Below are 27,034 nucleotides of genomic sequence, written 5' to 3'. Positions count from 1 at the left end.
TATAAACGGATAATAATAATTTTTATACAATATAAAGTGAAGTTTCAAAAAAATAGTCTTGCAGTTTTTATTCACCATCTGTCTCGAGAATGCCCTCCTGCAAACATCAATGACTGAAGTCAAATTAGTATTTGGTGCCTCTAAGGTGACATGTCTCCATGCTTAATGTTCAAAAAGCTCTTTATTTTTCAACAATAGGGAGATTAGTAATGAACTTTATTTAGCTGAAAAGTCGTATGGTTTCCTGGAAGCAAAAAGGCAATAAAAGTGCTTTGTGGCAATCAATGAAATATATACTCAGTTCATGAATCAGTGCTGCGGGTAATGTACTTCAGTTCCTGAGGAGAACAAGAGACATGTTGCCTCTTCTCTACGTTTTGGTGGCAGCGCTCCCTGTGTCTTCTGCAGCTTTGTTCCTGCTGTGTTTAGTGGAGATGTGCTGAGTCATCTCTTTACGGCTGATCACCATGTGGCCACACTGCACACACGTGTAGCGCCCTTTGGTGTGCTCCCACAAGATGCGGCTGTTGCAGGACCCTGACAAAAGGAATGACAAATTAATGTCTTGACAAAATGAAAAATACAAAAAAATCATATTTCTTCTGCACTGCCGTCTTTACAGAGGAAGTTGATGTCAGCCTGAGTGAGTCTGCAGCTTTTGATCTCACACGTACTCCAAAGATGTGCATGCTAATCCATTTACAACTGAATGTCTGCCTGTGCCAGGAGTATAACGCCATATGGCTGCCTTTGTGTTCCACAGAAGACTGCTTACACAACCTCCCTTTAAAACAATACATATTATTTTCTTATTCTTGGCTACAGGGAAGAACATTAGTTGTCAAGTGTTCAGTCTGCAAGGTAACAAAATATATTGTACCTTTATTTCAGAAACTCCAGATTCTTTACTATACTATACTAAATACGTTGTTTTATTTAAGAAATACATTTGGGCCTCATCCTGCATTGTAGGTTATTTTTGTATTTTTTATGTATGACCCAAATGTATACAGCTTTGGGGCATGCATAACAATTTGGATGAAGTAATTTGAGTGATGAGGACCACAGTGGAACCTGGCAGACACACACACTCAGAAAGTATGAACTGGCCTTCAATGATGTTAACATGGTGCACTTTAAGGCGGTTTGAAAGTTAAAGTGGAGCCACATCTGCCAGGGTATGCTCACCTTGATTCTTCCTCCACACAGCCGAGGGCCCAGGAGGAGAGCGAGGAGCTGATCCTGGAGCGGGGTGGACGTCCTCAGGGGACCTGGTCTGTGTCGGGTGCTGCCCCTGGGTGGGAGTCAATGGTGGGGCCCCAAAGTGTAAGGACGGAATCAGATCAGAGGCGTCACTCCTTATGGGGGGCTGTGGAGCCGCCTCTGTGAGCTTTGGAGGAGCAGGGTGGGGGGGGGTGGGCTCCAGGTTAGACATGAAGGGGGGGCCGAGGAGAGGGGGGCCATCGGGCCCCGGCTTCACCACAGCTGGGAAGGAGGGGTCTGGGTTCAGGATCTGAGAGGGGGCAGATGCTGCTTCCAGCCAGGGGGGCTTCTGGTCCACCTCCATGGGGGCCATGTTTGGCTCAGTGGGCTTGGCTTTCCCCCGCATCACTTTGGAGCAGGTGTGCAGGTGGGTCAGGAGGCCGCGGTAGGAACGCAACTTTGTGCGACAACTCTCACACCTTCACAGAAAGAAGATGTTAGCAGCTGACATACAATGCAACACATTCAGGCATTGGGTGGGACAGAGGTAAGGTATCAGGTCATGATTATCCTCCACAAAATAATCTCAATTCACTACGTTAACTTGAAAATCTTCAAACATATGCCCAAGCTTGTGAAACGGCTATAAATCCTACTGGAATTACCTTACGTTTGATTTATTTAAGAAACAAGTATTTGTATTGCATCACAGATAGAAAACACCGTTGTTAGTTAACGTCTTAAATAATTTCCCAAATTGGGATCAATAAAGTATTTATCTATCCGTTTTAGTTAACAATAACTTAAATAGGGTAACAATTAATCATAAATAAATTATTCAAATCAAGGGAATTATTTGAGTTTGTTCTTTCTTATTATTCCAGTATTTTTAATCATGCTCTATTTTACACTTGCAAGGATGTTTACGATAATCCTGATAATGGAATTTCTCCACGATCAACTTAAGTATTTTTTATTGTGATTTGCGATAAAATCCTGTATCCTCCCCTCCCTATGTTTTCCTTCTGAATACACAGGATGAAACATTTCTACTAATGAACAGTATGTCAGCTGAGTGCATGGCCAGTCAGACTCACACGAAGAATATGTTGGGTTTGTGGTGATGCCTCATGTGTTCAATCAGCTTCTGCATGTTGGGGAAGGAACCACTGCACCCCACCGTGGAGCACAGCATCACCTTTCCTGAGGGGATGACACAGTGAGAACATGATGTAGGTTCTCTCACTATGCAGCCATGCAGACTTTCCATTCTCATCTCCAACCAAAAACTCAATAAAACTAAAAAGTACAGCCGGAATGGACCTTGTTTGAACCAATATAACTACTTGTTTAAGGTAGTGTTATCTTTATACATTGACAGCATCTATGTTCTCATAAGTAGGATTTTAGAAAAAACATGTGGCCTTTTTTTTTTTATCTAAAGTATCTGCACACATTATGCCCTTTACAGGAGGTCGTGCCACTACGACTACTATTGCTACTACTACTTCTAATCTGAATGACATGTAGCATTCATCTTGCTCTCTGGGATTACAGGTGCCCCCCAGGGCGAATTACCGCTGGAATGAAGTCCTTAATGGGATGTGACTTATTCTGTCAGGTGTGTCAAATGTATTAATTAACATGGAGTACTAGTGTAATGAATGTGCTAATAGATAGGATAGCTCGTGGTCAAATTACATACAACTACTAAAATGTTAAAAAAAGAAAACTTGCCAACCCCTTCTCCTTTAGACAGAGGTTGGAGAAGTACTCAGATATTGTACTTCAGTAAAATTAGAAGTACCAGTGTGTAGGAATACTCTGTTACAAGTAAACGTCCTGCATTTGTAATGCTACTTAAGTAGAAATACAATAGTATCATACCTGCCAACCCTACCGATTTGGGCGGTAGTCTACCGCTTTTGACATGTTTCTACCGCCTACCGACTTAGCTGGCTTTCCCTACCGATTTTCAATCTTCCTAAACTATAACAAATAAAAATGACACTACATAGACACTGGACTCGACTTTTGGCGGACACCATTTGCAGCGTGTCTGTGATCCCATCATACAAACAGTGCTCTGTGGCCGTTTCTCAATGTCGAGTAAACGTCATCGAGTGGCACCGAAGGACTGTTTGAATGCATGTTAAATGCCCAGCATTTGGCGCTACTCGATGACGTAGTGTCCAGATATGTGTGTGTGTGTATATGTCCGCATCTGTAGCGTGTTATTATCTCATTATACCGCACTGTCAATGAATCAAAGTAAATATATAAGTCGTCATGAACACATCTGTCCATCAGACAGAGGGCTGCTGTGCCTCCTGTCATCATTAATGGACGTCTCTTTAAAATGACCGCTCAGAGGAGAGGAGTTCTCATTTCTCTAACCGCTTGCTGCTTCCCTTCCTCTCTCCTTGGTTCCCCTCTTCTCTCCTCGGTTCCCCTCCTCAGTCCTCCGCTCGCATCTCCTGTGGGCGGGACTAAGTCTTGAGGATAGGAGTCGAGGAGGGGAGTCGAGGAGGGGAATTAGTGAAATGAGAAAGGGCCTGTGTCTCCGCATCTGTAGCCTGTTATTGTTATTGTTATTATTATTGCCTGTGAATGAATTAAAAGTAAATATATAAGTCATCATGAACACATCTGTCCATCAGACAGAGAGCTGCTGTCATCATTAACGGACGTCTCTTTAAAGTGACCGCTCAGAGGAGAGGAGTTCTCATTTCTCTAACCGCCTGCTGCTTCCCTTCCTCTCTCCTCGGCTCCCCTCCTCGGCTCGCATCTCCTGTGGGCGGGACTAAGACAAGAGGATCGGAGTCGAGGAGGGGAATCTCAGAAACGAGACACGGCCTAGGCATTTGAGTCCTGCAGGGTTTCCCCGTTAATATCAGTGTCTCGAAAACACATGTTGGCGACTGAAAGACATCCAGTGTTTGGTCTTTTCCTGAAGCATCCTTCACCTAGTGTCTCAACTGAAAGAGGACCACAAACAAACAAAAAATATAATACAATTTTGGGATATTTATCTCCCATTCTTTCACTTTTTCTGTCGTTAATGTCTCTGTTTAGTGAACTACAGCCATCTGAAAGCCTGTACATTATTTATATCACACTTTATCAGTAGAAAAATGCAGGACATGACTTTTAATGCATTATTTTCTGATTTACGGCGCAACACAAAGATATTTCGCTCTGTGCAAACCTTTGACTCTAATATGTCAACAACCTGAAACAAGAATATGAACCTAGCTTTATCCGATGTTCACACAAGAGTTCTACATCCTGACACATCCTTCATCTACACTGTCTCAACTGAAAGAGGACCAGAAACACATTACAAATATAATAAAATGTGGAGACTTTGGGATATTTATCTCCCATTCTTTTACTTTTCGGGCATTTTACAGACCAAACATGTCGTTGATGTCACTGTTTACCAAACTACCACTTTGTCTGAAAAATGCATACAATTATGCAATATATGTTAAATACATGGTTTATACATGTAATTACTGGGGTTCCATTTCTTCTGATTACCTAATTTGGGCGTGCACATTTGCCACGCGCAAACCTACCTCTTTTGGATTTGGAAAGGTTGGCATGTATGTAGTATTGCCATCTAAATATACTTAAACTACCAAAAGTAGAAGTACTCATTCTACAGATTGGTCCTTTTCAGAAAAATATATATGATATGTTTTATAATGATTGATCATTAAAGTGTTCTCAAAGCTGGTAAAGGTGCAGCTAGTTTGAATGACTTTGTATACTGCAGGGTAGCTCGTGAATTTACTCCAGGTGGAACTAAAGTCTGATTTAACACTTGATTATATTTCACATCATTCATCCAGATCTGTAAAGTAACTAAAGGTATTAAATACATGTAGTGAAGTAAAAGTACACCATTTACCTCAGAATTGTAGTACAGCTGTTTTTTGATACACAGTAGCAAAAAGTAGAAATACTCAAGTAAAGTACCCCAAAATCGTACAGTACTTGAGTAAATGTATTTTACACCACTGCTTTGGGAGTCATTCATCTGCAATAAGTTATTATGCTATTGACTTAAATTAAAAGAACCAATCTATGGTTGATAACCCGCTGAGTGCTGACCCATGACCCACTCAGAGAGCGGTCTCCTCACGCCCACCCTGAGCCTCCTCACCGGGCAGAGACTGCGCTGCGATCTCATGGTCCTTGATGTGGCTCTCCAGAGCGGCCGGGTCTGTGTACACCCGCTTACAGCCGTGTAGCGGACACGGTATCCTCTTGTTTCCTGAAAAAGAAAAATAACTCTTCAAACATTCCGTGAATTTCGTATCTAGTTGTGACGGTGACAAACGTCAGGAAATTAGGGACAGAACTCAAGCTGCGAGCTAGCTTGCATGCTAACTTAGTTAGCTAGCGCCGCTAAGCACAATGGGACAGCACATAGCAAGTTTGCATATTGTTTAGTGTTTGAGTTGAATTACAAACCTCCCATTCCAGATTCAGGTGGTTGTAAGACTGAGCTGCCCGAATACATCATAGTGGCGGAGCAGTGCAGCTCTGCAGAGACAACAACAGAGGAAGGTAGAAAACGGACTACAAGAACCAGGATGCAATGCGAAATTAGCTTGGTTTCAGTCACGTGACTTCTATGACGCGCGAAATTCAAGTGGAGGTCAGGACGTGAAAACGCAATCATTCATCAACGCAGGAATCATGGAGGACACCGACTATGTCAAACAACTAAATGAACCTGCACGCCGCAGATATCGTGAAAAAATCACAACACACTCACAATGGTAAGAGCACCAGACATTAGATCACATGCCAATGTGTTTTTAGGTAAATGGTCAAATGTAACTAGTATTTAAGGGTAACAGTTACAAGAGATGGCTAAGCTAATGTTGGTAGCCAGCTAGCTTATAGACTTCTCCATCCTGCTTAAACTTAGCAAATATTTAATGAAAACATATTTTAAGTTTGGGGTTGCAAGTAACTTCAATCTCACAACTCTAAACGTTTCAATATATTCAATGTTGGAGTTAATTATACAAAACATTTCATTGTGATGGTAGCCGGGGCATAGCTGCAATGCTAAATACTTAGCTTACCTAGCTGCACACGAGCTAACGTTGTGTCTTGTAGGCTAACTTAACTGTTACAATCATTCCCCGAAATCACTTTAATGGCATTATGATTCAATAAATCCGGTTCACTTAAAGGGCTGATGTTGCGTTTGGGTCAACATCAGCTAACGTTTGGTTGATTAGACATTGCTAGTTTGGTTAGCTAAAGCTTCAACCTACTAAGCTAGTCAGCAATTTGTTAATGTGAGTCCACTGACAGCAGACAACTGCAACAACTTCAACAACCCAGCAACGAGGTTTCACTATACATCATTACATTTAAACATGTATAACGCGGGATAAGAAAGACTTTGGTTCAATAATAATGTTCTACAACTACACTTTTTATTTTATCTTACTTTTATTTATTTTGATCGTTGAAATGATTTTAGATTAACGTTATGCTCCATGTTTACACATTTGGGTGGTTGGAAATAACCCTGAGTCATGTTTTTGGTCCTTAAATGAAATACATAGATTTCAGTCATTTATTTTGAGGATAACATTATTCAGTATCTTATTTGCATGTTGCAAATAATACATATTCTTAGGATATTCTTTACATGTTATGCTGTATAGAAGGGCCTCAACTTAAACTTAATTTTTATTTCAATGAATGTGCTTAAAAATGAGCTTTATGTTTAAATAGTTTGATTTGTCTCTTTAATCAGTTGTTTGATCTATCAATGGTTTAAGCTCTGACTAACTTAACTCTTCTTGCGTTTCTCCTTCTTCATCCAGTCTATTATGTCCTATAACGGAGGGGCCGTCATGGCCATGCGAGGGAAGAACTGTGTGGCGATAGCAGCGGACCGGAGGTTTGGCATCCAGGCTCAGATGGTCACCACAGACTTCCAGAAGATCTTCCCCATGGGAGATAAGCTGTATATTGGGCTGGCAGGACTGGCCACTGATGTTCAGACAGTGTGAGTGTGTAGACCTCCACCTTGTCCTCTCAAAGTGGCTAAACAGTTGTGAACACCAGGGTACTATGATGACAGGATTGATTTACAACTCTATAAAGCTACAACTCTCAGATTTAGACTAAGTAAGACTTCTCATTTAGAGAAAGCCTGGAGTGTCAAGTACAATACTACACCTATAATGTTAATACCAACAACAAAAGTGTTGTAGTTGAATAGTATTACTATTCATTCCAATAAATAGGGGAGAAAACGTTATTAGAAATTCTGCTATCCATAGCTTTGAAATAAGTTAGATTTGTGATGACTGAATTCAATGTAAATATCTGAGGATTAATGGACGTCTTTGCCTTGTGTGTAGATCCCAGAGGCTTAAATTCAGACTGAACCTGTACGAGCTGAAGGAGGGTCGCCAGATCAAGCCCGAGACCTTCATGAGAATGGTGTCCAACCTGTTGTACGAGAAGAGGTGAGTGCACTGAACTTAATATAGACCCATGTCCACATTTAAGCTGCTTACAGTAGGCACAAATACCTGCATAAATGGTAAATATGTCATGCTCTCATCAGGTTTGGGCCATACTATATCGAGCCTGTGATCGCCGGAATAGATCCAAAAACCTCCAAACCATTCATGTGCTCCTTGGATCTGATTGGCTGCCCCATGGTGACAGAAGACTTTGTTGTGAGCGGAAGTTGTGGTTCTCTCCTTGTTGCATTATTATTTGCACAGTGGCAGCTCTTTAACCTGCATTACAGCACCTTCATATTCACTGACTACACTCACTAGAGGAAGTAGGGCTGTGTGATATATTGCTATTGTAAAAAATATGTTTACTGAAAAGATTAAATGATACTAAGAAGACTGAATAATACATGGTTTCTCATTTACATTTACAATAACCCTCAATGGCCATACATGGGAGCGTCACCAGACCAATTGTCATCTCTAGAATATTGTTGAATGAATTAAGCCTGAATGTAGATGAAAGTTTTATATTGAGTAGGGCTACACAATTTACAACACACAAAAAGATGTTTACTGAAAAGATTAAATGATACTGAATAATACATGGTTTCTTATTTACAAGACTACAGCTCCATGACTTTACTCCAATGGGACGACAGACACTGACAGATTAGACAAGGCACAGCAAATAACCCCAATCTTGTCAATTAATGCTAGTGCCTCACCTGGTTTTGTTAGCATGTGCTCTATGGGCACAGCCCTGCTTTGCAGAATCTGATATTTTCTTCTGACTAATCCTATGACTCTTTCGACATGAATACGCACATTAGCTATTTTTCTTGTCTCTTCCACCTCGTATCCTGACAGCTGACTTTTCCACCTGGTGAATGCAGGCATCTTTAGTGAAGCACAGCAAAATCCCACACTATCGCCAATATCGAACCCACGGTCTGCTAGGACAATATCTCCAGGTAACAGGTTTTTTAGGAGCCCACTCTGTATTGTGATCTGTTTATCACTAACTCTTCCTCCCCAGGCGCAAGATATGTAAGTGACATAGCCTTGGGGAGCAACACCAATCAGAAATGTAACAGTATGGTGATGCTTGTAGTTGGACCATGTTTGGGCTCTTGCTAGTAAATTAGAGGGCCTCTCAATAAAAACTTCAAAACAGTCAACAATCACAGCAACTCTACATCCAAATGCCTGTCTGAATCCCATTGGCATTGTAGCTTGAAGTACATGTCGCTCTGGCCCCTCAATTATAAATTCTGTACTCTCAAGAAGTATGTCAATTAACTTATGCCAAATTCTAGAAGCAGTGGAGAGAGAGATGTTGAACCTGAAAGCCAAATCTTTCAGAGGGAGATTTAGTCTCAGCCTCAGCAAAACTAAAATGAACTGTTCAAATTTGGAGAGCACAGACATAGGGCCACAGGTGATGTCGGGCTCGCACAGTTGAAAAACCTGAAGTAAAACTAAGAAGTTGGGGAGCCCAGTGTAAAACTTTGTCTTCTCTTCGTTGTTCTCAAAGGACTCCTGGTTGAACTTTGTGTCCAGTGCCTTTGTCCGAAGATCTCCCAGCTCTGTTGTGTTCTGTCTCAGAACATCCTCCATCCTCTCGATGTCCTCCATCGTTAAATCAGTCTGGCATCCTGCATCTGCATAAAATATAGCAGTAGCAAGCATAATTAGTTATTTAAAATAGTCAAATATGAATATGAATTGTTGTGAAGTTATCTTTTTGACAACCTTTTTACAGACATGCAAGTTCTCTGTTCCAATTATTGCAGATTCTCAAGTTAGTACTCTATTTTCTAAACCTAATTCAAAGTTTGCATTGATTTTCTGACAATCACATTTGTAATGTTTAATAATAATGCTGGTGGTTAATTTACCTTGTTGGTCATTTAATATCCCACTGGTGTCTTCTGGTTGTGGGCTGTCAGACGGGGGTTGCGTCGGTTCTGGGCTCTCGGTTGTCTGCAGGAGATCCAACAAAGCCTCTGCACATTCTGATTGTCTTTGTTGTTCTTCCTTGAGCTCCATCCTCTGCTTTCGTCGAAGAGATGCCTCTGATCTGGGCTTACTTGTTGTGTGGTAACCGAGGCTAACAGTGGGAGCCCAGTCTACCGACTCAACGTCACCCAAAGCGCTAAGGCACCCTAAAAAGTCCCAACAAAGTCCATATTAGACTACAGGTAACTTAAACATGATCAGTATTACTAAGTAAATAAGCATTTAACCACAACCCAATAATACATAAACAAAGCCACAAAAACCAAGTTAGCTAATACCTCTGATGAAGTGGTCGCTGCAGACACGTGCATTAGATAGACCCTCCAGAAAAACGCGGGCAGAAATCCTTGATTATGCGATTAAACATGCGGGGTTTTATGTGATTTTATGCGGTGAAATTGCGGGAAGTTAGGAAATATGCGGAAAGTTGCGAAATATGCTAAATATACGGGGGAAAAGAATAACCATTTTTTTAAATATTGGGCTGTCTTATTTATTCTCTCTCACACACAACCTGCCACTAACGTTAAACCCCTTTACTATTCAATTAAACACATTCAATGTTTATTTATTGTAAAAGCAATTAGGCTATTTTAATCTCACACAGACACCACCCCCCCCCCCCACACACACACACACACTCTTCTCCGCCTCATTCTGTTTTAATTTACTCTTTCGTTATCTGACCAGCTTCAATCTTGTAGGCTACTCACTTCGTTTCTGGTAGCCCTCGAAAGGGTTTTGGAGGTTGATCCCTTGGTGAACGTGAGTTGAATGGCTTTCTTGTCCGCAGTAGCAGAAAGCATTTTCAAATGTTTGAATGAATCAAAGTGGGTCGCCACCGTCGATTTTCTCTTATGCTGCAACACACAGTTGCACGGGGTGCAGAATAGTTTCCCCCCACTTTTTGCCCGGTCTTTAGTAGAAATGTTCGTTGGTAAATGAGCTCTATACAGTGTTGTTTACATTCTGTGATGCGCGAGCTGATGACGTCACGTCAAGACGAGTTAACTTTTTTTTCTTCTCAACTTTGTGTGGAAAAATGCGGGGATTATGCGGCCTTTTGATAAATATGCGGCCTTTTAAAAATCTGGGCCATTTTGCTGATTATGCGGTAAATTCTGCGATCGCAGACTCGTGTTTTTCTGGAGGGTCTAATTAGACGACTCTGCTCCTCCCGACCACAGATCTAGGTTTGAAAGCCATTTTTTCCGGCGTTCTTCGGTTAGCTTCTTAAATTGCTCAGCTTTATGGACGACAACCTTCGGCACTCAGTAAAACCTCTTGTTTTTCTCTCGGCCGGATCGATTGGAACAACTGTAAACTACACAACACACCGGCATTTTCACAATGCTAACAGCAGCTAGATCCTCTGTAGAAAATTACTTCCTGACCTCCAATGGAATTTCGCGCCAAAGGAACGCAGCGGTGTGACGTCAAGTGAAACCAAGCTACATGACACTACACAACACTACACGCAAAGCGAATTGACGACACTACACGACAGGAGGAGAGGGTTTGGGTTGGAGGAAGGAAGATTAGGATTAGGTAAAAAGGTAGGGAGTGGTTAGGGTTAGGATGGGGGGAAGGGAAGGGTTAGATTGAAGGGAGGGAAGAGAACTGCTACCCGGGAAACAGGATGCAACGCGTCATCTGTGAAGCTCCGCCCACGTTGAGCTCCCGCCCACATCAAGCTCATTGAGGCACTGCACACTGCAGTGAGGGGCTCCTCGTCCGCGGCCGCAGCTAGACCCTTCTCGGACACATCATGATTTTCTGTTTGTTAGTGAGGCGAAGTCAGGCGAAGTCCCTCCCCTTCCGGGGACCTCCATGGGACCTTGGTTGCGGTCGAATATTTGGTTGCGTTCCGATAATCCAAAAATCAGCTCCTAAATTTTAACCCTATCTCCTATTCCTTGACCTCTGAGTGAAACGTCACGGGGTTAAGGGATAGTGGATAGGAGAATTCAAAAGGACTTAGAAGAAGAGACCGCGGTACTTTAGAGAATCCGAATGCATTTTCACTATCCAACGTGTTTATGATGCGCCAGCGGACGTCATGAATGTGCGTCTGCTGCTGTGGGGAAACTATGGACACTACAGTTTTCTATAGCGGACTACAACATGGATGTATAATAAGAAGGAGGGACTACTGTAAACTCATCTAGAGACTCTGCACCGTGCTCTGATGCTGTTGTTTTATGCTTTATGAACGTGGACAACAGAGAATATTCTTCATGACCAAAGTTGGAATTGAAATAAAAAAGGAAAGTATAACTTATGCTCGTCACCCTCTCCCTTCGGTCCACATTAATACAAATGATCCTGTAGCGGCCAAAATCCTATAGAAATAAAACAGATAATTAACTTAAAATAATACAGCCGCTGAGGCACTAGTTAGCAGATCTTACGCAGGGCAATGATCCAGGTCCAGACAAGATTCTCCGTTGTACATTTATTATGATCCAATATCATTGACAATGAACAGGTTTCCTATGGTTTGTTCCTTAAGCCTTTCCTATGGCTTTCCTTTCCTTTCCTGTGGTTGGAAAACCCTGTGGCTCTAAACACCCTGATAAAAAACCGTTTGCCTACTAGTGCTCTGGCTCCCACCACCCACCTGTCTCCAATATATACAAATACACCAGGTGCTCTAATCACCCAGTGCCCAAAACATGCCTTCAAAATAAAAGCATAGAAACTACTTTAACTTATGAGAATAACTAAGAATACATTTAAAATAAACACTAAAACAGCAAGAAAATAAATGTTAAACTAGTAAATAATATAAAGAGATATATAGCTCCAACATTCCGGCCCCTAATTGTGGCCAGTGTAAACACACAATTACTTAAATATATATAAATGGAGCTTTACTCTATCTTTATCCTAACCATACAAATAATCGTCTATAGTCTTCAGGCAACAGCTTCCTGGAAAAGAAATAGAGAGAAAGAAAAATAGTCTAGAGAAACAGAAAGAATAAATGTTCATGATGCTACGCTGCTGCATCCAGGAGCAGGCAGATCTTCAAACAGGTGTCTCCATGACACTGGTCTTCATTTGGGGCTAGAGCTGACCAATCATTGTCCATCCTTTCCCTCATCCAGGGTCCACTTGTATTTGCAATAAAGAAAATATCTCCGGTTGGAGATTCTTGTCTGGACCTGGATCATTGCCCTGCGTAAGATCTGCTAACTAGTGCCTCAGCGGCTGTATTATTTTTAAGTTAATTATCTGTTTATTTCTATAGGATTTTGGCCGCTACAGATCCCAATACGTATGATTGTATGAACTATGAAAAGATCTTAAAATCAATACAAATGTATTTATTATAAACTTTATTCCTTAACATCTATCACTGTGTATATCACCATTCAAACATCTTTTAAAAGTTGAACAAACTCCACACAGCTCAGTAAAGACTGAAATGTTGACTTTATTTGATAATTTCAGTAAAAACTAGCGTTCATATTTCTCTTTTTCATTATAATACTGATGAACGTTCAGAACAAAGCACTTTGGCAACTTACCACATACGTTTTAAAATGCTTAATAAGCACCGTAACGTTCATGATATAATTTCTCGGTCATAATCGGTTGTTTCCGTGAACTGCCGACTGTTGAGTGACGGCAAATGCTGCGGCTGCAATGCATTGTGGGGCAGCATTTGCTCCTCTCCTTTCTTCAATGGAGGTCCAGTGGTTCCTAAGCTAAAGGAGGTTATAAAGGAAGTTTGAAACCTCCTTTCCTTTCATTTGGAGAATTGGAATGGCACTTAACATGGCTGCCACTGACGTACTTCTGGGTCATTTCACTTGGTTAGGAAGGTTCCTAAGCTAAATGGATTATTGGAACGCAACCCTCGTTTGAGACGAGCTGCGACTCGCCTCGAAAGTATGGAATGCCATTTAAGCCAAAATTAATTAATTAAATAAATATATACATAATTAAATAAATACATACATAATACAAAATATGCCTATGAAATAAATTCTGAAATAAATAAATGAGGCAATAAATATGTATACATTTAAATACACATTTATTTATTTCATGGGACTTTTATTTCATAATGACACATTTATTTATTTCAAGAGGCTTGTATTTCATAATGACACATTTATTTCAGGGGACTTGTATTTCAGAATGACACATTTATTTATTTCAAGAGACTTGTATTTCATAATGACACATTTATTTAAGGGGACTTGTATTTCAGAATGATACATTTATTTATTTCAGGGGACTTGTATTTCATAATGACATTTATTTCAGGGGACTTGTATTTCAGAATGACACATTTATTTATTTCATGGGACTTGTATTTCATAATGACACATTTATTTATTTCAGGGGACTTGTATTTCATAATGACACATTTATTTATTTCAGGGGACTTGTATTTCATAATGACACATTTCCATTCCTTATATGCAAATGAACGGGGCGTGGTTAGCTCACAGATCCAGACCAAAGCAACAGCACCACAACACTGACTCAATAGCTTTTGTTTCGCACTCCAGTACTCTTAAGTGGTTTGCAAACTGCCAATAAACCAAACCGGTTCAAGAACCATTCTTGTGCTTTTCTGGTGCTTAACTGATTCTTCTCTGCTTCTGAGTCCAGAGCCAGTTCCGGGCTACAGCCTGATTTAGCCATGGTTCTTCCTGTTTCAGCCGCAGCGGAGCCGGTGTCAGTACCATATGTGTTCGGGGTACCATATGTGTTCGGGGTCCGTCTCTTACCAGTGACGTCACGACGTACGACGTAATGACGTCAATGACGTCACGCATTGTGATTGGCTGTACGGTCATTTACCCACTCTGTCTAGAGTATAGAGTTTTTTTTTTATCATTACATTACATTGCATTTAGCTGACGCTTAAGTGCATTCGACCAACAAGATAAAAACTAGAGTATAGAGCAGGTGTCTCAGACTCCAGGCCCAGACGTGCCAGACGTGGCCCGCGAGACAGTTTCTCATGGCCCCTTTGTTGATATCATGTAATAGTCAGTGCTTGAATTGGAATAAAAAAGGTGCCAGTACTCTAAATCAGCAACAAGTATTTTGCACAAAGTCATAGTATATCCTATAATGCTGGTGGGTTTATCTCTTTACTGTATATTTTAGAAAGGCTCACTGTACTTAAACAAAATGACTCAGGGTGCATCTGAGATTAGAGGGGGTGCAGTGGTAAAGTGCTATTTTTATAAGTGGGGAGTGGGCCAGACACCCTCTAGTCTAGGGGGGTCCGGGGGTATGCTCCCCCGGGAACATTTTTTTTAAAATATTGAAGTTAGATGCATCAATCTGGTGCAATTTGAGAGCAAAATGAAGAGATATATGGATACCTCTCAACATCCATAATGAAACAACTGTAAACAGATTTACTTTTTCTTTATGGATATAAAAGAAAGTAAAGCTTGGCTCCTACTGGCTGGTTAAATGACTCCTCGTCCCTGAGGCCACTACCAGTTTTTTGTGCCATTTTGCTGGATTTATTTGTCAATAGCGTTGCTGCACAAAGTGATAGCCCTCTAATTTAAATCTACTACCCAAAAAGAAAACATATGGAGATGGGTTACTATTTAAAAAAAATTGCAAATCTATTTGGGAACAGTGGGGCCGGGCCTCAAATCCTATAGGGGGGTCCGAGGGCATGCTCCCCCGGTAAGATTTTTTTTTAAATGTTGGGACTTAAATGCATCAATCTGGTGCATTTTGAGGGGGAAATAAAGAGACTACACCCATATGAAACAAAAATGTATACATTTAAATAATCATAAAATCATAAGTACATGGCCATAACAAATAACATACAATACCCAATATGAAAAAACATTGAAACTTGTTTATTTATTTGTTTTTGGTTCATTTATAGTTGTGAGTGTGTCTGGGCTCCTGAATCGACCTCTCCTGTCTCCCTCCTCTCCCCCCTGCTCCTCTTTGAGGCAACAGCAAAGACTAGTTTTAGCTCTCAACAAGTTTATCTTACCTTTTTTCACCTAGTTAACATTTTGTTTGTATTATTCATGCATATTTGACTAATCACTACCCCCTCAAATGGAAATATGTGTTTATGTAGCCGGTCTGGGCCTACTTCTCAGCAGACCCTTGCTACGACTCTGCGTTGTGTTGTGCGTGTTTGATGGACAAGGAGATTCGGTTGTTGTCTTTAACCGAAACTGTGGCGTATTTATTCCTCTGCATGAAGTAAACACAATAATGCAGCAGCATTAATAAACATGGACGTCTGCAACACACCAGTCTCAGTCTGCCATACAAACAACTGAGAGACTAGTCCTTATAAAACATTCAGATATCAAATCTGTCACAATAGATCACAATACACTGTACAATTACAGTTACACTGGAAATGTATACACCACCGGCTAATTAGTATTTTTAGACATGTAAATAAAACAATAAAATAAACACATAGTACAAAACACAATAGACGAAAACATGGGAGCAACAAACATACCTGCATGAAGTAAACACAATAAAGCAGCAGCATTAATAAACATGGACGTCTGCAACACAACAGTCTGTGGTGGGGAAAAGACGCCATTAAACATGCTGCAGGTGCTGTGTGTGAGTCCTCACAAGTGCTGCTAAACAGTACACTTAACTAAAAGTTTGCTAAAACACTCAAACTTCTGCAAAACAACTACACAGCAACACATTAGCACCATGGAATGATATTATAACCTTGTTTCACAGTTTAAGATTATATAAACACTGTAAACATCATTTAGAACAGAAATCTACAAAGAGCACATGACAAACTCTCCTCACCTCAGTCTGCCATACAAACAACTGAGTGAGAGAGGGTGCAACGCAGGTAGATGACGTCACTGCCGAAAGTGAAGACTTCAAAATAATAGCATTAGCTCCCAAAACGGTCTTTTGTAGTAAACATACCAAAATAAAAGTGACAATAAATAATATTGGAACAATAAAATAAAACGTGAGGGATTATTGGTGGAATGCATTCCTGTATATTTATATACCTGCTACATTTACATAAATGGTGACCGAACCGTTTGAGACCCACTGAGATAACTTAAACTAAGTTAACTATCTAAAGACTCAGAGAGTAATTTACCTCACTAGAGCTATAGTTATCAGCCTCTCAGTCTGACAGCAAAGGACTCTCCCTCCACCTTGTTGTTGAAAAAGCTCCTTATATCCGTTAGCGCAGCTAGCTAGCACCAGATGCTAACAACAATACACGTAACCGGTGCGCGCGCTTTCTCGCTCGCTCGCGCCACACATACACCAACACACACCCTCCCGAGCTTGAATGACACACAGAGACCAATCGAGGGGATTAGTATGATCTGTATGAAAGTGGCAATGTCGGCAGGCCACGTCATGTAGACAGCCAGTCACCCTCTGTGAGGCAGAGTCAGACCCACATTTGCGCTGCGTTGCGTTTACAATATATACGTATATTGCCGGCGGCTGAGTACCGGCATTTTACTGAGTACTCAGTAAGAAGTGCCGGTACCACATGGGTAAAAATCAGAAGTGCCGGTACTGCGTACCGGTGAGTACCGGCCCAATTCAAGCACTGGTAATAGTGTTAATCTGGCCCGCGCGTTTGCGCTTTTATATTTCAATTTTATTTTTCCCGCTGCTGCTGCTGGCAGGGAACTGCTGCGTGGAGGTCCCTCGCCCCTCCCCCCTCCGAGGGAACTGCGCCACACGTCAATCAAATGCACGCAGCGGAATCAATCCAGAGTGATCCAAAAGTGACACAGAGTGGAAGCAAAATATATCGCCATGTCTTCATCAAAACTTTCAGGGAAAAGAAAAATCGATGATGACCACAGAACATTTCAGGAGAAGTGGGAGACTGAATATTTTTTTGTTGAGTACAGGGGAAACGCAACATGCCTTATATGCACAGAGAAAATCGCTGTATACAAGGAGTATAACGTCAAACGTCACTACTCAACTAAACATGCAGAGTATGCAAAATACCTGGGAGATGAGAGAGAGAAAAAAGTCACAGAGCTAAAAAACATTCTATGGAAGCAACAAAATCTCTTCAAGAAAGGAAGCAATGAGGCTGATTTAGCAGTCAAAGCTAGCTATGTGGTGAGTGAGATGATTGCTAGGGCGGGAAAGCCGTTTACGGAAGGCGAGTTTGTAAAAAAATGCATGTTGCAGGCTGCAAGTATAGTCTGTCCGGAAAAGAAGGGTCAGTTCAACAACATCAGCCTGTCAGCTAACACAGTGGCAGAGCGCATTTCTGACTTATCAAGTGACATATATGATCAGCTGTGCTACAAAGCCATACTTTTCCGTGCATACTCTGTGGCTCTTGATGAGAGCACAGACATCACTGACACCGCTCAGCTCGCAATGTATGTCCGTGGTGTTGATGACAATTTTGAAGTGACAGAGGAGTTGCTTACAGTGAAACCAATGCATGGCCAGACCACCGCTCAGGAGATATTTCAGCAACTGTGTGATGCCATTGCGGATATCGGTCTGCCATTGAAGAGGTTTGTTGGAATTACGACGGACGGAGCGCCATCAATGACAGGGAGAAAAAACGGGCTGGTGGCACTTGTTCAAAGAAAACTGGAGGAGGAGGGTGTGGAGGAGGCTATTGCTCTGCGTTGCATTATCCATCAGCAGGCCCTTTGCAGCAAATGCTTGAAGTTTGACAATGTGATGTCTGTCGTTGTGAAATGCATCAACCATATCAGATTCAGGGGCTTAAAGCACCGCCAGTTCCGTGCTTTTTTGGAGGAAATTGAGTCAGAATATGAGAATGTGCTCTACTTCACAGAGGTATGTTGGCTCAGCAGGGGAATCGTCCTGAAGAGGTTTTTTGAGTTGAGAACAGAACTGAAAGTATTCATGCTGGAGAAGGGTGGGATGGCTGCTCCCGAGCTGAGTGATCCCAAATGGCTCATGGACTTAGCTTTTTTTTGTTGACATCATGCAGGAGCTGAATGCTCTGAATAAGAAGTTGCAGGGCCAGGGCCAGCTTGTTAGTGCAGCATATGACAATGTCAGAGCATTCTCTACAAAACTGATGTTATGGAAAGCCCAGCTCACTCAGAAAAACCTCTGCCATTTCCCAGCATGCAAGGCTCTCATGGACAGGGGCACAGCATTCAGTGGTGAGAAGTATATTGATGCCATTGTGAAGCTACAGGAGGAATTCGATCAGCGGTTTGCAGACTTCAAGACACACAGAGCCACTTTCCAAATGTTTGCAGACCCCTTCTCCTTTGATGTGGAAAATGCCCCTGGTGTGCTTCAAATGGAGCTCATCGACCTGCAGTGCAATTCTGAGCTCAAAGCCAAGTTCAGGGAAGTGAATGGGAAAGCAGACAAGCTTGGACAGTTCATGAGAGAATTGCCCCCCTCCTTCCCTGAGATTTCCAGGATGTTCAAGCGGACCATGTGCCTTTTTGGGAGCACATATATGTGTGAACAGCTCTTCTCCACCATGAACTTCAATAAGTCAAAGTACAGGTCCAGACTTACTGATGCACATCTTCAAGCCATACTGAGGGTTTTCAACTGCTTCCTCCCTCAAACCAAATGTGGCTCAGCTGTGTGAGAGGAAGCGCTGCCAGGTCTCTACCAGCAAGGAGTAGGCAAGAAAGAGCAACTGTACATAGTTATGTTGTGAAGAACAGTTCATGTTAAGAAGATGTTGAATAACTGTTAATGTTGTATTTTTTAATAAATGTTTTGCGGAATATTTGAAGCGGCCCAGACTTGCCCAGACTCTACGTCCAGCGGCCCCCAGGTAAATTGAGTCTGAGACCCCTGGTATCGAGGTTTTTTTTTATCATTACATTACATTGCATTAAGCTGACGCTTTTATCCAAAGCGACTTACAATAAGTGCATTCGACCAACAAGATAAAAACTTGAAGAAATACAATACAAACTTGAAGAAAAACAAAGACGAATGAGGAGAAGAATAAGAGAAATAGAAGGGAAGAAGTATATAACGTAATATGGTAGGTACAAGCGGCCGAGATGGGTTTTCTCCGCAGGGTGGCTGGTGTCTCCCTTAGGAATAAGGTGAGAAGTTCCGTCATCCGGGAGGGACTCTGAGTTGAACCGCTCCTCCCTCGCGTCGAAAGGAGCCAGTTGAGGTGGTTCGGGCACCTAGTTAGGATGCCACCTGGGCGCCTCCCTAGGGAGGTGTTCCAGGCACGTCCAGCTGGGAAGAGACCAAGGGGTAGACCTAGAACCAGATGGAGGGATTATATCTCTTCGCTGGCCTGGGAGCGCCTTGGGATCCCCCAGTCAGAGCTGGTTGATGTGGCCAGGGAAAAGAAAGTTTGGGGCTCTCTGCTGCAACTGCTACCTCCGCGACCCGACCACGGATAAGCGGGAGAAGATGGATGGATGGATGGATATGTAATATGTTCAGTGCCGTTGGTACGTTAGTTCAAACAGTAACAACGGACTATTTTTAACTTAACTTAACTTCAATATTTAAAAAAAATCACTCCAAAGGGAGCGCTTGTTCTTCCTTCTGTCTGTCTGTATCTGTGTATTCTTCTTTTGTGTCTATATCAACGCCGGGATCTTGAGTCGAGGCTGATCCTCTTGCTGTGGTCCCGCATCCTGGATCCTCTATCCTGAGTTCTGGATTAAGTCGTGGACTTCGGGCTGAACCTGTCTCTGCGGTCCTGCCTGGGTCTCGTCGTGCTGCCTCCCTGAAGGCTCCCACAGGATTGTTGACATCTTCGTGGATTCATCCTCTTATTATAGACATGCATTTCCTAACATTCGGTCTATGTTGTAAAATGTATTATCTCTTCGATTTACACACGGCATCTATTGTACGTCTGTCCGTCCTGGGAGAGGGATCCCTCCTCTGTTGCTCTCCCCGAGGTTTCTCCCATTTTTCCCTTTAAACTGTGGGTTTTCTCTGGAACTTTTTCCTTGTACGATTTGAGGGTCTAAGGACAGAGGGTGTCGTTTTCTTCTCATACTGATATTCTGAACAAACTGCTGTTGTATTAGCTGTAAAATGTCTTTACTGTAGGCAGGGCTCGACATTATAATTGGCCCGCTGGCCCGGAAGCACTATTTAGACACCCCGGGCCAGCATAACGTACTTTCCACTTGCCCGCTCGGGCCACTAAAAATATTGTTTAAAAAAAAATGTTTCCTGTGGTATTGGTATTTTGACTATCAATTTAGTTAAATTGTTTCGTTTATCAACGCTACAACATAGCGTTTCGTGAGTCGCTTGTCATTGTTGGGTGAAAAGCAAACAGCTGTTTGTTGCGGGGCGCAGCGCGAGCAGGCTCCCGTGAGCGGGAGCGCGCTCCTTCACTAAAGACTATCGCGCCACCTAACCATTCGCCAAAATGTTTTTAATACCAGCGGTAACCGGCCAAGCGCCGGGCAAAAAACGATCTTCAAATAAAAGAAAGTCACCGGAGGAGTTAAAGGAGAGTGACAGGGAGCATGAGAAGAAGAGGGAGAGAAAGTTTCAGCCAGCTTGATCGATGGAGTTGGCTTCTAGTGGTGCAGTGACGCGTCCGAAAACCCTTTTATAATCTATCGATTAGATTTATGATTCGAAAATTATAAAAGTAGGGTAGACATGTGGAGATTATCCGGCTGAACAAAACCTGCATTTATCAAACAGGTTCGTTTTCCACAGACTTTATTTCCAGCTATTTTCCAAAACCCTGTAGAGAAGTCCCATTGCTTTTTTGTCGAGGGAACCAGCGGCTTACTTCCTGGTTTTATGACGCATCACTGCACCTCTCAATATGATGCCAATATAAACAAGGTCTTCTGTCGGCTCTTTACATCAATGCCGACCTATGCTGACAAGTAAGTGAAGAGTAGAAAATATAAAAGGTATTGGCTATAGGGAAATGTCCCAGCAGTTTAGGATAATGAAGGTTCTAATCTAATCTACTACATAGCCATTACATTTCTAACTCCTAATGACGGCAGAAAGAGCATTATACAAATAATAATACTCATAATAATAGCAGAAATGTTTTAACAATGACCACAATATAATTATTTTAATAAACCAAATATGATCAATTGAGGAAAGTGAGGAAGAACTGAGTATTAAAATGTTGTAGTACAAGTAGTAATGTAGTTAGCATAAATTACTATTGCAACAAATGTGTTAATTTTCTTCATTATTAGTCGATTTCTTTTGGACGAATGCTCCGGGCCAGTGGTTACAATGGTGGGGCCAGTGATAATACAATTCCACCGGCCCGGAGGGCCAGTGGCATTTTACCCTTAATGTCTACCCCTGGTAGGGTATTTTTATTATTTGTAAAGCACTTTGGCTCGACCAAAAATCGTTTATAAATGTGCTATATCAATAAAACTTGATTTGATTGATTTGATTTGAAAGGGTGTGCGCCAAGGTTCCATATTAGGACCAATAATTTCACCATATATGTAAATAATCTCTAATAATTGTTCAAATGCTGCTTTCCATTTTTATGCAGATGATACTGTTATGTATTGTTCATCCTCTTCTATAGAGCAAAGTCTTGATGTCCTCCAGTCTGCCTTTGATGTTATTCCATCCCATTTATCTCAACTCAAGTTAGTATTAAATGCAGACAACTCCAAACTCATGATATTCTCAAATGGCAAAAAGTTAACTTCTTTTCTCCCCAACATTTGTACTGTTCAAGGGACTGACATTAACATTGAAAGGGTCACTACATACACATATCTAGGTTTTATTATTGATCAGAACTTATCTTTCAAGTCACACACTGAAAATGTTGTTTTAAAATTAGGTTTCTCCTTTCAGACAAGGAAACATTTGATCTCTGTAACGTTTTTACCAGTATTGGTTTCTGTTGATCTGCTTTACATGAATGCCTCTGACCAGTGCCTAAAGAGTTTGGATACTGTGTACCATTGTGCATTATGTTTTATTACATATATATATATATATATATATATATATATATATATATATATATATATAAATAGTTATACTAATATTATTGTTGTTACCATCATTACTATTATTAAAAATGTTTTCTTTGTTTTCTTTATTTATCGCTGCAGAAAGGATCATGCATCAAACACCTGATCAAGAGCTTGTGAACCTCAATGCTGCGGACACCTGTGTGATATTCGACTGACTGGAACCCTCAAAATGACCTGCAGGTACGATATATATATCTGCTCTGTCTGTTCAATAGGGCTACAACAACAACAGTTTTTCTGTTTATTCCCTCGGTTCTTTAAGTGTATATTTTCCCATTTAATGCTTAAAAACGTTGAACAGCAACTGCACATGATGCTCTTTTGACCTGAAAATGTATTTCAGGCTCAAACTCGGTGTCATCGTTTTGGCCAGTCCAAGGCGGTGAAGGACTGAAGGTGTACCGTCTGATCACAAGAAACTATTAGAGGGAAATGCTGGATAAAGCTAGTCTGAAGCTCGGGCTGGGATGAGAAAAAGAAAATCTGTCATATTTCTAGATGCCAAGTCATTTTTGGGCCAGTCGCTGTTGCAGTACGCTTAGTTTATTTTCGAGAGTTTTCTAAATCCACTTGTGTAAATTTCCATCTGCGTCGCCTTTAGCCGGTCCATTAGTTCTCCAAGAAGGAGATCGAGGACCTGCTGAGGAAAGGAGCCTACGCCGCCCTCATTGACGAGAACGACAAAGGCAATCGCTTCTGCTAGGAGGACATCAACCAGATCCTGCAGCGAAGAGCCACCATCATCACCATCACCAGGTATGTTCTTAGCAGCACTAGCCACTTGCTCTTTGTGAGACACCAAGTACTTGGTTATTTGAAAGGTAATATTGATGATGTAATAATTAAAACTAGGGATGGGTACCAGGTCCCCGTATTAACGGGGCCCCGGGGCTGAATTATTAAAGACCGTGGTACTGTTAAGGTCCAACATTATCGATGTTTTTATCGATACTGGACAGTAGACATTTAAAAAATAGATTTCATATGTATTATATCTACATAAACATTATATCGCAGTCTTACTGTCGCCAACTCCGTTTCTAATATGCAATAAGACTACAAAATACGTCTGATTTATTTTTGATCTTTCAAATCCAGACGAGAGATCTCTCTCTCCACTGTCGGTGTGAGAGGGGGTGGGGCAGTTTACACACACAACCTGCTACATGCATGCAACACACACACACGCACACAAACACACACACGGCGGAGAGAACTAAGCGCCTCGAGGGTAGTTATATGTTACCCGTCTGGAGCATGGATGTATAATAAGAACTGGATACAGCGAGGGGTCGCCTTCTTTTCTATGGGAGCTGCTCATTGGCGCATGAAGTCAAAATGGCCCAACTTTTGAGAGAGCGGAGCGAAACGTCACAGATTACCCGGCATGCCTGAGAAGTACCCGTATGTGCGCTCATAGAGCATGCGCAACTTTAACCACGCCCCCCAAAAAAGCTCGTTCACATTAAGCACGTCTATTTGTACACGTAACAGCACCGCGCGTTCATGACAGCAAGGTAATGGATTGTTGATGGATTTTGATATTAACGAGGCGGCCGCGGCAGTTAGCAGCTAGCGGCTAGCTAGTCATTATGCTAATTTATGTACTTTTATATCAATCAATCAATCAATGTTTATTTATATAGCCCAATATCACAAATGTTACATTTGTCTCAGTGGACTTATATCACGCTGATGAAGCAGGATCTAGTGATATCCAAGCAACACAGCTTAATTTAGCATGATACTTGTGTGGTTTGTACATGAAACCACTTGGTAATATATAAAAAAATATATGTGTGTATGTATGTGTGTGTGTATATAAGTAGCAAGATTCATCCTGCTTCCATCACATTAGTATGCATAGAAAGTGACAGGTGCTGTGACAGGTCACACCTCTACCTACTTATGCTAATGAGCTAAGTCCCGCCTCCCCTTTGTTCGAGGTGTGAGATCTCAAGTAGGTGTGATATCCCAAGTAGGTGTGAGATCCGTCGATAGGAGGGGGTTGATGTGTATTCACAGGTGTGAAAAGCCCCCACTGTTGCGCCTTATGGTGTATCATAAAAAATGTTTCAATCACATTAGTATGCATAAAAAGTGACAGGTGGGCCCGCCCCCCAAGTGTGTGTGTGTGTGTGTGTGTGTGTGTGTGTGTGTGTGTGTGTGTGTGTGTGTGTGTGTGTGTGTGTGTGTGTGTGTGTGTGTGTGTGTGTGTGTGTGTGTGTGTGTGTGTGTGTGTGTGTGTGTGTGTGTGTGTGTGTGTGTGTGTGTGTGTGTGTGTGGGGGCTAGACCTTCACTCCAGAGCTATAGGTGCCTGTTTTAACACCCCATGGCCCTGCAGTCGGCCAGAGGCTGTAAAAAGTCCTGGAAAGCAGGCAGGCACCTCGTTTGAGAGATGACTGTGTGTGTATTAGAGAGCCTGAGGAGACACATTTTTACCGCCCATGCTTGACAGTTTATCTGTGCACTTTTCAACTGTATACAATACAACACAAAAATGCCCAGTGCTGCTAAGAAATAAGTTCAGAAAGCTCTGAAAGCTCTAACAAAAGTAACTCTCCAGGAATTTCAGACAGAGTATGCGGATTCGGTCTGATCAGAACAAAGAAAACACCTTTTGTCAATAATGTCACACTTTCCTCTTTTCTATGGCCTGTGTCTGTAGAGTTGGGGGAGACTTCCTCACCCCTTCCTTCCATCTCTCTCTCTCTCTCTGTTTCTGCTGATGTGTAAAATATACAAAATAACGTTTTATATACTTACTCTCTTGTTAAAAGGCGATGAAGTTTGCAGCGTATGCCAGCCATCAGTGTTCTAGTTTTAAGGCTTTGCATACCTCAAAGTGTGTCTAAAAGTATCTTGGCAACAGAAAAAAAAAAAAAAAAGCCAAAATTCTCCTTGGCCATTTAAAAGAAACCGAATTGTTGCTAAGAAATAAGTTCAGAAAGCTATGACTCCAGTGGAACACTGTTAGAGTCAAAAGTAACTCTCAATGTATTCAGACAGAGTATGCAGATTGGGGCCGATCAGAACAAAGAAAGCACCTTTTGCCTTCCTAGGTGCGTGTGTGAAGCAGTCACGGATGTCTTCACATGGAGATGAAGACTCCTGTGTCTTAACACCCAAGGTCCTGCAGTCGGCTGAGGCTGTAAAAGTTTAGAAAAAGCAGGTAGGAGGGGGTTTTTGAGAGGAGACTCGGGGGTGTCAATATATCCAGACCAAAATATGCTGATTCAGAGCTGATCAGAACACAGAAAGGCTGGGAAATTCTTTTTTAGTTTTGTCTACTATCTACATGTTGTAATGTGTATGTACATATTTTTAATGTGTATATATATATATATATATATATATAAGAATAATTCTAAACAGTATTTTCTCTGTCATAAAAAACAAATGTGATGCTAATTTGTTAAACAACTAGGAATAATCCGATTGGTTGGTTTTTAGAGTCATAAACCTAGCTAGTTCAGCTGGGGTTTTTATAAAGGGTTACAGATTCACCAGAGAGGTCATGTAGTGAGTAACCGTAGCAGATCATAAAAAAATAATGTTTTTAATATACTTACTCATTTCTATTAAAAGGCGTTGAATTCCCCGGGTGAGCCAGCCAGCAGCGTGTGCACTACGGTAGCCCGGAAGAAAATTAAACATTAAAATATGTTATCGATGTCCCCATTCCCAATTTGTTTTGGGAATAATTGCGATGTTTACTATGTTTTGGTAGCTCTTAACAAAACAGAATTTTTGTAAAAGACTGCGACTCTAAAAGGCAAGTTTGTGATTTTAACACTGTTTCGAAGAAACAATACCATCCATCCATCCATCCATCCAACTTCTCCCGCTTATCCGTGGTCGGGTCGCGGAGGTAGCAGTTCCAGCAGAGAGCCCCAAACTTTCTTTTCCCTGGCCACATCAACCAGCTCTGACTGGGGGATCCCAAGGCGCTCCCAGGCCAGAGAAGAGATATAATCCCTCCATCTGGTTCTAGGTCTACCCCTTGGTCTCTTCCCAGCTGGACGTGCCTGGAACACCTCCCTAGGGAGGCGCCCAGGTGGCATCCTAACTAGGTGCCCGAACCACCTCAACTGGCTCCTTTCGACGCGAAGGAGGAGCGGTTCAACTCCGAGTCCCTCCTGGATGACCGAACTTCTCACCTTATCCCTAAGGGAGACACCAGCCACCCTGCGGAGAAAAAACCCATCTCGGCCGCTTGTACCCGCGATCTCGTTCTTTCGGTCATGACCCATCCTTCATGACCATAGGTGAGGGTAGGAACGAAAATGGCCCGGTAGACAGAGAGCTTTGCC

General features: G+C 41.8%; 3 protein-coding genes across 9 annotated transcripts; 1 reads left to right on the top strand and 2 right to left on the bottom strand.

The window, feature by feature from the left end:
- Nucleotides 1–197: 197 nt before the first annotated feature.
- On the bottom strand, nucleotides 198–5,757 carry znf414 (zinc finger protein 414). Its single transcript, XM_079665060.1, has 5 exons — nucleotides 5,686–5,757; nucleotides 5,375–5,485; nucleotides 2,301–2,406; nucleotides 1,189–1,682; nucleotides 198–537 (listed from the first exon to the last, which is right to left on the bottom strand). The coding sequence occupies exons 1-5, from the start codon at nucleotides 5,735–5,737 to the stop codon at nucleotides 371–373; spliced, it is 930 nt and encodes a 309-aa protein (XP_079521186.1). The 5' UTR covers nucleotides 5,738–5,757; the 3' UTR covers nucleotides 198–370.
- Nucleotides 5,691–24,516, top strand: LOC307029268 (proteasome subunit beta type-3-like). 4 transcript variants are annotated; one of them, XR_013805277.1, is made up of 6 exons: nucleotides 5,691–5,996; nucleotides 7,065–7,249; nucleotides 7,608–7,715; nucleotides 7,817–7,931; nucleotides 22,799–22,900; nucleotides 23,064–24,515. XR_013805277.1 is itself a non-coding variant. In XM_079665063.1 (5 exons), the coding sequence occupies exons 1-5, from the start codon at nucleotides 5,994–5,996 to the stop codon at nucleotides 22,835–22,837; spliced, it is 450 nt and encodes a 149-aa protein (XP_079521189.1). In that variant the 5' UTR covers nucleotides 5,691–5,993; the 3' UTR covers nucleotides 22,838–24,516. The 4 variants fall into 4 exon arrangements, 2 of the variants coding, with proteins under 2 accessions (XP_079521189.1, XP_079521188.1); XR_013805278.1 differs by having other exon boundaries at nucleotides 23,322–23,495; XM_079665063.1 differs by having other exon boundaries at nucleotides 22,799–24,516.
- Nucleotides 8,227–12,053, bottom strand: LOC307029264 (uncharacterized protein). 4 transcript variants are annotated; one of them, XM_079665057.1, is made up of 3 exons: nucleotides 11,362–12,053; nucleotides 9,614–9,880; nucleotides 8,227–9,376 (listed from the first exon to the last, which is right to left on the bottom strand). In XM_079665057.1, exons 2-3 carry the CDS (start codon nucleotides 9,762–9,764, stop codon nucleotides 8,355–8,357), a joined length of 1,173 nt encoding a protein of 390 aa, XP_079521183.1. In that variant the 5' UTR covers nucleotides 9,765–9,880; nucleotides 11,362–12,053; the 3' UTR covers nucleotides 8,227–8,354. The 4 variants fall into 4 exon arrangements, with proteins under 4 accessions (XP_079521183.1, XP_079521182.1, XP_079521181.1 ...); XM_079665056.1 differs by lacking the exon at nucleotides 11,362–12,053 and adding an exon at nucleotides 10,013–11,355; XM_079665055.1 differs by lacking the exon at nucleotides 11,362–12,053 and adding an exon at nucleotides 10,448–11,355.
- Nucleotides 24,517–27,034: the final 2,518 nt, after the last annotated feature.

This window comes from Notothenia rossii, assembly GCF_949606895.1.
Source record: "Notothenia rossii genome assembly, chromosome: 2".
Lineage (NCBI taxonomy): Eukaryota > Metazoa > Chordata > Actinopteri > Perciformes > Nototheniidae > Notothenia > Notothenia rossii.
Note: the sequence above shows the minus strand (reverse complement) of the source record. Positions and strands in the feature narration are given on the sequence as shown.